Genomic DNA, 12,900 nt, shown 5'->3' on the forward strand with positions numbered 1-12,900 from the left:
TTAATAAATCAAATAATATTAACATTTTGATTGCTATATATCAGTATATGTATATTAAACTGACAATGCAAATTCATTTGTATTTTTTCAGTAAAGTGCAAATTTTTGTTCTGGACTTGTGAAGGCATAGGGGTTTTGCGCCCAACTTATGTTAATTTCTGCTCGTTTTGAGTTTGACTCTGTTATTTATTGTAATTTCTGTTCGTCTTGGGTTTCATTTATTTATCGATGCTGATGAGTGGTAGTTTCACGCTTGGTAGATTATTTTATTTTATTTTAGGTCATTTTTTGTTTAATGGAGTTCTTTACTTTTCTTTGAAAAACTCATTTTGTGGAAAAAGTTTTTAAAATTAATGTCAATATAAAACGAACATAAATTAAGTTAAAAAAAAACTTTTCCACAAATTAAGTTTTTCAGAAAAAAGTAAAGAACTCCATTAAACCAAAAATAGAATCAAATAATCTACCAAGTATACAACTACCACAAATCAGTATCAATATATAAATGAAACAAATAGAAATTAAAACAAATAACAGAGTCAAACTCAAAACGAGCAGAAATTAATATGAATAGGATTCTAAACCCCATGCTTTCTAAAAGCCAGAATATAATTTGTACTTTACTGAAAAAATTCTTTCAAATGTTTTCAGTTTTATAACTTTAAGAAATCAAAAATTAATTAAGATTTAAAGGAATAAATATCAGCGTATGTTTATTGAACTGACAATGCACATATCTTTTCAGTAAAGTACAAATTATATTCTGGCTTTTAGAAAGTATGGGGTTTAGAACCCTACTCATATTTTCTTCTGTTTTTCGTGTCTCCCACGCTTCACAACCATATTTGATCACTGTCATCACTGTAGCTTCCATGCTTTTAATCTTGGTTTGCCAACAACAAATTATTCTTGACATGTTTTGATTTTTGACATCCATGGTATCGATTGAAAAATTTAGTGTGTAATAGGTGTAACCATACTAAGTTCCGACAGTAAAAATATTTTTTGTCACAACTTAGTTTGGTAACTTACTTGGTCTGCATTTGTAGGCAATTTCAACAAATTTCGGAACTGTTGGGCACGGATCAGTAACTGACTTTGATAGCGACTCAGCAGCAGTTGGAATTTTGCAGCTTCTTTTCTTCGAGCATGTGTCGACCACCATATGAAGCAGGGCATGCTAAAACAGAAAAAAAATAAGTTCTATGAAAAATAGAAAAATAGAGAAATAGTTGTAAGTTCACAGCACTGGGAAATTCGTTGTAAGAAATCAAAGCATTATGTCTGCGAATTACTTAATTTGTAAGTCTGAAACCTTATTCATAAGGATGCTAAGTATTTGGTACTTTATTTTGCAGTACGGAAAAAGCAAAATCTAAATCCAAGAAAAGCAAAAAAGAGAAAACAAACATTTATGTAGGCCTATTACGTTTTGTAATACTTAACACATGTATTTCACGATTAATATGTATTTCATGGATACATTTTAAGAACTATTTTTGGAAGCAATATGCCTCCTCTTTTCAGTACCAGGTTTGTACTTTACTTTTTACATATAACTTCCTTCGAAACGGACTCACTATCAATTTCAAACAGTTCGCGGTAATGAGCTGTAAGTAAGGAGCGACCCGGCTCAATAAAAGATCTAAAGCCGAACTGCCCACCCATGACAGAAAATACAAGAAATATAAATACGACAAACGGATCTGATGGCCAGTAAATGAAAAAACAGAAAAAACAAAAACGAATATTTGCCCGTATCTAACACGTCTTCAGCGTAGAGAAAAAAAAACTAAAACAAAAAATATACACAAAACGAAAATAAACTCACGTAAAAATATGACATACAACTGCTTAACATTTAGAATTTGAAGCTACCTTCGTGAAACCACCTCACAAAAGTAACTGGATTAAACATTTTAAAATAACATATGAACAAGGAATAAGTTATTCCGAAATAATTTTATGCAAAACTTTTGATGCTGCTATTCGCTTAGGTTTATTATTTGAACTAACCCCTTTGACTTTTTACAATGCTTTATTTTTATTTTAAATATGGGTTTATTTTTAAAAATAATACTATAAATAGGATCAATATTTATATTCCCAGTATCTCTCTTAATTGATAAAACTGCAAAAATATGATTTTTTTGTCTAATGCTTCAAGAGCCCATTGCGTGAAACCTTAATCATTAGAAATGGCTGTTGCCTCCTCGTACTGCACAAAATGGTCCGAATTAAAAAATATATGTTCTGCTAGGGCTGAAGTGAAACTTTCGAGCGATGTAAAATTTCCCGCAACAGTAAGGGATGCTATAAACTCCACTTGACAAAATATTACATGTTATATCTTTTCCAGAATTTAGAAAGTTACTTAATGGTCTGATTGATTTAAAACAAGTTGAAATATTTTGTTTCAGTAAAGTTCTTTTAATTTTCTCACCAAGAATTGGTATGTAAAGTAATGAAATGTATCTATTTGAAACTGTAGGGTCCAAAAGTTGAAAACCTTCGTTTTTATTACCTTTTTCATTCTTAATCAGCCTTTTCTGTATTATTTCATTTACAAATTTTACAGGATACCCGTTGCAAAATTAAATATCTCTGAAATACAATAGTTCGCTATCAATTTGGTTTTCTATAAATTGAAAAAAGTAAACCATTATCACTATTTCATAATAAAATATCCAAAAAGGGTAGCCTATCTTGTTTTTCTAACTGTAGAGTAAATTTAATATTTTTTTCAAACCTTTTTAAATGGTCAAGAAACAAATTTGAGAAATTCAATCCATGTTCGCAAAACCAAAAAACATCGTCCATAAGCCTACCTTAGAAGCAAGTAGACAGGCCAAATCACTAAATAGCGGATATGTTCTAGAATCCAAACCTAAATGAGCCAGAACTAGACTTAGAGGAGAACCCATAGTTAAGTCAAAGACTCGTTGATAAAATTTTCCCCTAAATCCGAAATAAAAGGAATACTTGTTTGCCAACGCAACTAACTTCATAATGATTCTGGCGTCCTTGCTTGCCAAATTTACATCTTGTATCAATTCAAAATTTTTTTGTATTTTATTTCTTAATATGAATTCAAATTTTTTTACATCACAATTTGTGTACATAGATACAACATCAAAACTACAGAGAATTGTATTGTTGTCTATGTGACGATTTCTTAATTTGTTTACAACATCAACTTAATTTTTCAAATAAGATCTTTGAGTCCCCAAAAGCGGACGAAATGCTGTTGACAACAATTTTCCTAATTTAGAAACCGGTGAATGAATAGTTGATACGACAGGGCGAAGAGTATTATGCTTGTGGATCTTAGGCAAACCATAAATGTTCGGTGCTTATAAAATTATAAAATTGAGGGGTTAATTGTAAGTTGTTTCTTCTAATTCATGTCGTGTTTCTTTAGTGTATTTTTCTGTGGGATTAAAATCCAGTTTTTTGTAAGTAATCTCACCACCTTTATCTATTGTGGCGGAATTCAATAGATAATGCTCTAAAATTTACAAAACTTCCAGAAAGTTTCACTTCAGCCTTACCAGAACATATATTTTTTAATTCGGACCATTTTGTGCAGTTCGAGGAGGCAATAGCCATTTCCAATGACAAAGGTTTCGCGCAATGGGCTCTTCAAGCATTAGAAAAAAACAACATATTTTTGCATGTTTATCAATTAATAAAGATACTGGGAATATAAATATTGATCCTATTATGATATTATTTTAAAAAATGAACCCCTATTTTAAAATAAAAATAAAGTATTGCAAAATGTCCCGAAAGTAGGGACCTATCATGAGTTCCGAATGGGACTCCATATATGGGCATAGAATACTGACAGAAGCTTACAACATTGCGGGATAAGAAAGGTACTATTTGGTAATTTAAAGCACCTTTTTCAAGGTCAAGGTCTAAGTGTATTGACTCCGGGGCGAAGTTTGCATATGCGCACTGAATTCTAAAGGGACAATGTATTGATCCAAGAGCGGGGAAGTAGTTTTCTGAGAAACTGATTTACATAATCTGACGGGGAATTCTAATGTAATACAAGGGGAATTAAGAAACAAGGTCCCCTACCCCAAACCCAAAGGGTCCCCATATCCCCGGGCCCCCAAAGGCCCCCTCCCCCCAGGACCTAGAAAGGCCCCCCTCCCCCCGGGGACCCCAAAGAGCCCCCTCCCCCGGATCCTCCAAAAGGGCCCCTTCCCCCTGGGGCCCCCAAAGGGCCCCCGGGGCTCCCGAAGGGCCTCCCTCCCCCAGAACCACCAAAGGGCCCCCTTCCCCTTGGGCCCCCCAAAGAATCTCTGAGGCCCCCGAAGGCCCTCGCTCCCCTCAGGCCCCCGAAAGGGCCCCCTCCCCCCCACCGGGACCCCCAAAGGGCCCACTCCCTCCCTCCCCCCAACCCCCTGGGCCCCTAGTTTAGAATTTTAGGCTAGAGTCTTAGCTTAGTTTTTCGTTGCACTTTTAGTTTAGTTTAGTATTAGTTAAGAGTTTTAGTTTAGAGTTGTAGTTTAGTTTTAGTAAAGTGTTTTTGGACTTGTAGTTTAGTTTTAGCTAAACGTTTTAGTTTAGAGTTTTAGTTAGAGTTCTAGTTTAGTTTAATTTTAGTTAAGAGTTTTAGTTTAGAGTTTAGAGTTTTAGTTTAGAGTTTTAGTTAGAGTTATAGTTTAGTTTATTTTTTGTTATTATTTTTATTTTATAGTTTAATTTTAGTTTTATTTAAGAGTTTTAGCTTAGAGTTTCAGTTTGGTATTAACTTACAGTTTTAGTTAGAGTTATAGTAGATAAGAGTTTAGAGTTTTAGTTTAGAGTCTTAGCTTAGAGTTTTAGTTAACAGTTTGTGTTTAGAGTCTTAGCTTAGAGTTTTAGTTAGAGTTTGGAGTTTTAGTTTAGAGTCTTAGCTTAGAGTTTTAGTTCTATTTATAGTTTACTTTAGTTTTAGTTGTGAATTTAGAGTTTTGGTTTAGAGTCTTAGTTTAGAGTTTTTGTTAGAGTTATAGTTTAGTTTAGTTTTAGTTAGGAGATATAGTTTAGATCTCTAGTTTAGTCTTACTTAAGAGTTTAGTTTAGAATTTATAGTTTTATCTTACAGTTTTACTTTAGAGTTTTAGTTAGAGTTGTAGGTTTAGTTTAGTTCTAGTTACGAGTTTTAGTTTAGATATTGGAATTTTGGTTTTGAGCATAAGCTTAGAACTTTAGTTAGAGTTATAGTTTAGTTCAGTTTTAATTCAGAGTTTTAGTTTGGTCTTAGCCTAGAGTTTTACTTAGAGTTACAGTTTAGTTTAGTTTTAGTTGAGAATTTTAGTTTAGAGGTGTTGTTTAGTTTTAGATAAGAGTTTTAGTTTAGAGTTTAGAGTTTTTGGTGCATTTTTAGTTTAGTTTAGTTTTAGATAAGAGTTTTAGTTTAGAGTTTCAGTTTTGTATTAGCTTACAGTTTTGTTTAGAGTTTAGAGTCTTAGCTTTGAGTTTTAGTTAGAGTTTAGAGTTTATAGTTTTAGTTTACAGTTTTACTATAGAGTTTTAGTTAGAGTTATAGTTTTAGTTTAGTTTTAGTTAAGAGTTTTAGTTTAGATATTGGAGTTTTAGTTTTTAGTCTTAGCTTTGAGTTTTAGTTAGAGTTATAGTTTAGTTTAGTTCTAATTCAGAGTTTTAGTTTAGAGGCTTAGCTTAGAGTTTTACTTAGAGTTACAGTTTAGTTTAGTTTTAGTTAAGAATATTAGGTTAGAGGTGTTGTTTAGTTTTAGAGAAGAGTTTTAGTTTAGTTTTAGTTAAGAATATTTGTTTAGAGGTGTTGTTTAGCTTTAGATAAGAGTTTTAGCTTAGAGTTTTAGTTAGAGTTATAATTTAATTTAATTTTAGTTTGGAGTTTAGAATTGATCTTCATAACGTTAGCTTAAAATCATAGTTAGATTTCTTGTTTACTTTTGTTATCGTTTAGATTTACAGTTTTATTTAGTTTTAGTTATTAGCTATATTATAGATATCTAGCATAGTTTAACTTTAGAGTTTTATTTTCGATTTTATAGTTTTAGTTTACAGTTTTACTTTAGAGTTTTAGTTAGAGTAATAGTTTTAGTTTAGTGTTAGTTAAGAGTTTTAGTTTAGATATTGAAGTTTTAGTTTTGAGTGTTAGCTTAGAGTTTTAGTTAGAGTTATAGTTTAGTTTACTTTTAATTCAGAGTTTTAGTTTAGAGTCTTAGCTTAAAGTTATAGTTAGAGTTAGAGTTTAGTTTAGTTTTAGTTAATAATATGAAATTAGATGTATTCTTTATTCTTAGATAGGAACTTTAGCTTAGGATTGAGAGTTTTATTTAAAGTTATAGCTTATTTTTGTTTTAATTCATAGTCTTAGTTTAGTATTAGCTTACAGTTTTTGTTTAGTGTTTAGAGTCTTAGCTTTGAGTTTTAGTTAGAGTTTAGAGTTTATAGTTTTAGTTTACAGTTTTACTATAGAGTTTTAGTTAGAGTTATAGTTTTAGTTTAGTTTTAGTTAAGAGTTTTAGTTTAGATATTGGAGTTTTAGTTTTGAGTCTTAGCTTAAAGTTTTAGTTAGAGTTATAGTTTAGTTTAGTTCTAATTCAGAGTTTTAGTTTAGAGTCTTAGCTTAGAGTTTTACTTAGAGTTATAGTTTAGTTTAGTTTTAGTTAAGAATATTGGTTTAGAGGTGTTGTTTAGCTTTAGATAAGAGTTCTAGTTGATAGTTTAGAGTTTTAGTTAGAGTTATAGTTTAGTTTAGTTTTAGTTTAAAGTTTTAATCTAGAGTGTTAGCTTAGAGTTTTAGTTAGATTTATAGTTTACTTTAGTTTTAGTTAAGAGTTTTAGTTTAGACATATAGTTTAGTTTTAGTTAAGAGTTTTAGTTTTAGTTAAGAGTTTTAGTTTAGATTTGTTCTTTAGTTTTAGTTAAGAATTTTAGTTTAGAGTTTTAGTTTAGTTTAGTTTTAGTAAAGAGTTTAAGTTTAGAGTTGTTGTTTAGTTTTAGTTTAGAGTTTTAGTTTGATATTAGCTTACAATTTTAGTTAGAATTATAGTTTAGTTTAGTTGTAGTTCTGAGTCTAGAGTTTCAAGTTAAACTCTCAGCACTTAGAGTTTTAGTTAGAGTTATATTTTATTTTAGTTTTAGTTAAGTGTTTATGGACTTGTAGTTTAGTTTTAGCTAAACGTTTTAGTTTAGAGTTTTAGCCAGGAGTCATAGCTTAGAGTTTTTCCTTGTACTTTTAGTTTAGTTTAGTTTTAGATAAGAGCTTTAGTCTAGAGGTTCAGTTTGGTTTTAGATTAGAGATTTATTTTGAGCTACAGTTGTTAAAAGTTTTCCTTTAGAGTTGAGAGTTTTAGTTTAGAATCTTAGCTTAGAGTTTTAGTCAGAGTTTTAGTTTCATTTAGTTTTAATTCAGAGTTTTAGTTTAGAGTCTTAGCTTAGAGTTTTAGTTAGAGTTATAGTTTAGTTTAGTTTTAGTTCAGAATTTTAGTTTAGAGGTGTGGTTTAGCTTTAGATAAGAGTTTTATTTTAGAGTTTTAATTAGAATTATAGTTTAGTTTAATTTTAGTTTAGAGTCTAGAGTTTTAATTTAGAGTGTTAGCTTAGAGTTTTAGTTAGAGTTATAGTTTACTTTAGTTTTAGTTTAGAGTTATAGTTTAGTTTAGTTTTAGTTAGGAGCATTAGTTTAGATCTCTAGTTTAGTTTTATTTAAGAGTTTTAGTTTAGAGTTTATAGTTTTAGTTTACAGTTTTACTTTAGAGTTTTAGTTAGAGTTATATTTTTAGTTTAGTTTTAGCTAAGAGTTTTAGTTTAGATATTGAAGTTATAGCTTAAAATCTTATCTTAGGGATACATTTGGAGTTATAGTTAGTCTGGTTGTGAAACAGAACTCTAGTTTATAATCTTATGTTAGAATTTTTCTTAAAGTTGCTGTATAGTTTAGTTTCATTAAATTATTTTATCTCGGATTCCTTGGTGAGTCTTATAGAAGGGTTTTACTTAAAAGTTTGTAGTTTTAGTTAGAGTTATAGTTTAGTTTAGTTTTAGTTTAAAGTCTGGAGTTATAATTTAGAGTGTTGGCTTAGAGTTCTAGTTAGAGTTATAGTTTACTTTAGTTTTAGTCAAGAGTTTTAGTTTAGACTTATAGTTTAGTTTTAGTTAAGAGTTATAGTTTAGACTAAAACTCTAAACTAAAACTCTTAACTAAAACAAAACTATCACTCTAAACTAAAACTCTTTACTAAAACTATAGTTATAGTTTAGAGTTGTAGTTTAGTTTTAGTAGAGTTTTAGTTTAGAGTTGTAGTTTAGTTTTAGTTAAAAGTTTTAGTTTAGAGTTTAGACTTTTAGCTTAGAGTTGTAGCTCAGAGTTGTGGTTAGAGTAATAGTTTAGTTTAATTGTAGTTAAGAGTTTTAGTTTAGACTTCTGGGTTTAGTTAGTGAGTTTTAGTTAGAGTTATAGCTTAGTTTAATTTTTGTTAAGAGTTTTAGTTTAGAGTTATAGTTTAGTTTAGTTGTAGTGCAGAGTCTAGAGTTTCAAGTTAGACTCTCAGCACTTAGACTTTTAGTTAGAGTTATATTTTATTTTAGTTTTAGTTAAGTGTTTTTTTACTTGTAGTTCAGTTTTAGCTAAACGTTTTAGTTTATAGTTTTAGCCTAGAGTCATAGCTTAGAGTTTTTTCCTTGCACTTTTAGTTTAGTTTAGTTTTAGATAAGAGTTTTAGTTTAGAATTTCAGTTTGATATTAGCTTACAGTTTCATGAGCGCTCATGATAACCTAACCTAACTGAAACGTGGAGAAACATAAATTTTTTATATGTAAACTGTAATAAATATATTGCGAGTCTAGCATTTCAAAGAAAAAATGTATTCAACCCCTAGTTCTTTACGCTAAACTAAAACTCTTAACTAAACTATAACTCCTACCTAAAAATAAAGTAAAACTATAACTCTAACTAAAACTCTAAACTAAAAATCTTAACTAAAACTAAACTACAACTCTAAGCTAAAAGTCCTAACTAAAACTAAACAACAATTCTGAATTTAAACTGTTAATGAAAAGTAAACAAAACTATGGCTCTAAATTAAAACTATACTAAGCTATATCTCTATCTAAAACTCTAAGTTAGTACTCGAAACTAAAACTCCAATCTCTAAACTAAAACTCTTAACTAAAATAAAACTAAAGCTATAACTCTGACTAAAACTCTAAGCTAACACTCTAAATTAAAACTCTTAACTAAAATTAAAACTAAAGTATATTTCTAACTAAAACTCTAAGTTAAGACGCTAAACTAAAACTCTAAACTCGAAACTTAAACTCTTAACTAAACTATACTTCTAAACTAAAACTCTAAACTAAAACTAAACTAAAACTATTGCTCTAACTAAAACTCTAAGCTAAGACTCTAAACTAAAGATCTAAACCCTAAGCTAAAATCCTAAACTAAAATTCTTAACTAGAACTAAAATAAACAATACTTCTAACTAAAACTCTAAGCTAAGACTCTAAACTAAAACTCTAAACTCTAAACTAAAACTATTAACTACTATAACTCTAACTACAACTGTAATCTAATATCAAACTGAAACTCTAAACTAAGACTCTTATCTAAGACTAAACTAAACTAAAAGTGCAGGGAAAAAACTCTAAGCTATGACTCTAGACTGAAACTATAAACTAAAACGTTTAGCTAAAACTGAACTACAAGTCTAAAAACACTTTACTAAAACTAAAATACAACTCCAAACTAAAACTCTTAACTAATACTAAACTAAACTAAAAGTTCAACGAAAAACTCTAAGCTAAGACTCTATACTCTAAGCAAAAACTCTTAACTAAAACTCTAGAATAAGACCCTAAACTAAAACTCTAAACTCTTAACTACTATAACTCTAACTAAAACTGTAATCTAATACAAAACTGAAACTATAAAATAAAACTCTTAAATAAAACTAAAATATAACTATAAAATAAAAATCTTAACAAACATTAAACTAAAGTATAACTCCAACTAAAACTCTAATCTAAAACTCTAAACTCTAAACTAAAATTCTTAGTTAAAATGAAACTAAACTAGGACTCTAGCTAAAACTGTAAGCTAAGACTGAAAACTAAAAGTATAAGCTAAAATGTTTAGCTAAAACTAAACTACAAGTCCAAAAACACTTTACTAAAACTAAACTACAACTCTAAGCTAAAACTCTTAAAAAAAATTAAACTAAACTATAACTCTAACTAAAACTCTAAACTCTAAACTAAAACTCTGAAGTCTAAACTAAAACTCTTAACTAAAATTAAACTAAACTATAACTCTAACTTAAACTCTAAGCTAAGACTCTAAGCTAAAACTCTAAACTCTAAACCAAAACTCTTACCTAGAACTAAACTACAACTCTAAACTAAAACTCTGTACTAAAATTAAACTAAAACTCTAAACTATAATTCTTAACTAAAACTAAACTATAAGTCTAAACTAAAACTCTTAATTACAACTAAAGTAAACTTTAACTCTAACTAAAACTCTAAGCTAACACTCTAAATTCAAACTCTAGACTCTAAACTAAAACTAAATTAAACTATAACTCTAACCAAAACTCTAAACTAAAACTCTTAGCTAAAACTAAACAACCTAAAACTAGGTTATCATGACCGCTCATGAAACTGTAAGCTAATATCAAACTGAAACTCTAAACTAAAACTCTTATCTAAAACTAAACTAAACTAAAAGTTCAAGGAAAAAACTCTAAGCTATGACTCTATGCTAAAACTATAAACCAAAACGTTTAGCTAAAACTGAACTACAAGTCCAAAAACACTTAACTAAAACTAAAATATCATATAACTCTAACTAAAACTCTAAGTGCTGAGAGTCTAACTTGAAACTCTAGACTCTGAACTACAACTAAACTAAACTAGAACTCTAAGCTAAAACTCTTAACAAAAATTAAACTAAACTATAACTCTAACTAAAACTCTAAACTAAAACTCTGAAGTCTAAACTAAAACTCTTAACTAAAATTAAACTAAACTATAACTCTTACTACAACTCTAAGCTAAGACTCTAAGCTAAAACTCTAAACTCTAAATTAAAACTCTTAACTAAAACTAAACTACGACTCTAAACTAAAACGCTTTACTAAAACTAAACTACAACTCTAACACTAACACTCTAAATTAAAACTCTAGACTCTAAACTAAAACTAAACTAAACTATAACTCTAACTAAAACTCTAAACTCTAAACTAAAACTCTTATCTCAATCTAAACAACACCTCTAAACTAAAATTCTTTTCTAAAACTAAACTAAACTATAAATCTAACTAAAACTCTAAGCTAAGAATCTAAACTAAAACTCTGAATTAAAACTAAAATAAATTATAACTCTAACTAAAACTCTAAGGTAAGACTCTAAACTAGAACTCTAAACTCTAAACTAAAACTCTCAACTGCTATAACTCTGAATAAACCTGTAACCTAATACCAAACTGAAACTCTAAACTAAAACTCTTATATAAAACTAAACGAAACTAAAAGTTTAAGGAAAAACTCTTAGCTATGACTCTGAGCTAAAACTCTAAATAAAACAATTAGCTAAAACTAAACTACAAGTCCAAAAACACTCAACTAAAACTAAAATAAAATATAACTCCAACTAAAACTCTCAGTGCTGAGAGTCTAACTTGAAACTCTAGACTCTGAAATACAACTAAATTAAACTATAACTAACTAAAACTTTGAGCTAACATCAAACTTAAACTCTATACTAAAAATATCCACTGCAACTACGACACCCCTCTGACCTGGGACTATGAAAAAAAAAAACTAAAAACTACATTTTTTGCTTAAAACTCGGAAATAAAACTAAATAAAGACTCTGAGAAATTACAGCTAAATATAATGGAGTTAAAATGCGACTCTAATTGATACTCTAAATTCTAAACTAAAACTCTGAAGTTAAACTAAAACTCTTAACTAAAATTAAACTAAACTAAAACCCTAACTAAAACTCTAAGCTAAGACTCTAAGCTAAAACTCTAAACTCCTAACTAAAACTCTTAACTAAAACCAAACTATAACTCTAAACTAAAACTCTTTACTAAAACTAAACTACAACTCTAAACTAAAACTCTTAACTAAAACTAAACTATAAGTCTAAACTAAAACTCTTAACTAAAACTAAACTAAACTAAAACTTTAACTAAAACTCTAAGCTAAGACTCTAAGCTAAAACTCTAAACTCCTAACTAAAACTCCTTACTAAAACTAAACTACAACTCTAAACTAAAACTCTTAACTAAAACTAAACTATAAGTATAAACTAAAACTCTTAACTAAAACTAAACTAAAACTCTAACTAAAACTCTAAGCTAAGACTCTAAACTAAAACTCTAAACTAAAACGCTTAACTAAAACTAAACTACATCTCTAAACTAAAACTCTTATCTAAAACTAAACAACAACTGTAAACTAAAAACTCTTAACTAAAACTAAAGTAAACTATTACTCTAAGTTAACATTCTAAATTAAAACTTTAGACTATAAAATAAAACTAAACTAAACTATAGCTCTAACTAATACTCTGAAATCCAAACTAAAAATATTATCTAAAACTAAACAACAACTCTAAACTAAAATTATTAAATAAAAATAAACTAAACTATAACTCTAACTAAAACTCTAAGCTAAGACTCTAAACTAAAACTTTAAATTAAAACTAAACTAAAGCAAAACTCTAACTAAAACTCTAAGCTAAGACTCTAACCTAAAACTCTAAACTAAAACTCTTAACTAAAACTAAACTACATCTCTAAACTAAAACTCTTATCTAAAACTAAACAACAACTGTAAAATAAAAACTCTTAACTAAAACTAAAGTAAACTATTACTCTAAGTTAACATTCTAAATTAAA

The 12,900-nt window shown here is 28.6% G+C and overlaps 1 protein-coding gene across 1 annotated transcript in view; it reads right to left on the reverse strand.

Annotated features, from left to right (window-relative positions):
- Positions 1-1,015: 1,015 nt before the first annotated feature.
- LOC148955977 (protein eva-1 homolog C-like) overlaps positions 1,016-12,900 on the reverse strand; it is a 108,054-nt gene continuing 96,169 nt past the window's right edge. Inside the window, exon 3 of the mRNA XM_089088713.1 lies at positions 1,016-1,180. Within this exon, the coding sequence (XP_088944839.1) occupies positions 1,016-1,180 (165 nt within the window). The remainder of the gene's footprint in view (positions 1,181-12,900) is intronic.

The sequence above is a fragment of the Artemia sp. Qi Xiang Cuo genome, chromosome 1 (assembly GCF_049724085.1).
Source record: "Artemia sp. Qi Xiang Cuo chromosome 1, ASM4972408v1, whole genome shotgun sequence".
Lineage (NCBI taxonomy): Eukaryota > Metazoa > Arthropoda > Branchiopoda > Anostraca > Artemiidae > Artemia > Artemia sp. Qi Xiang Cuo.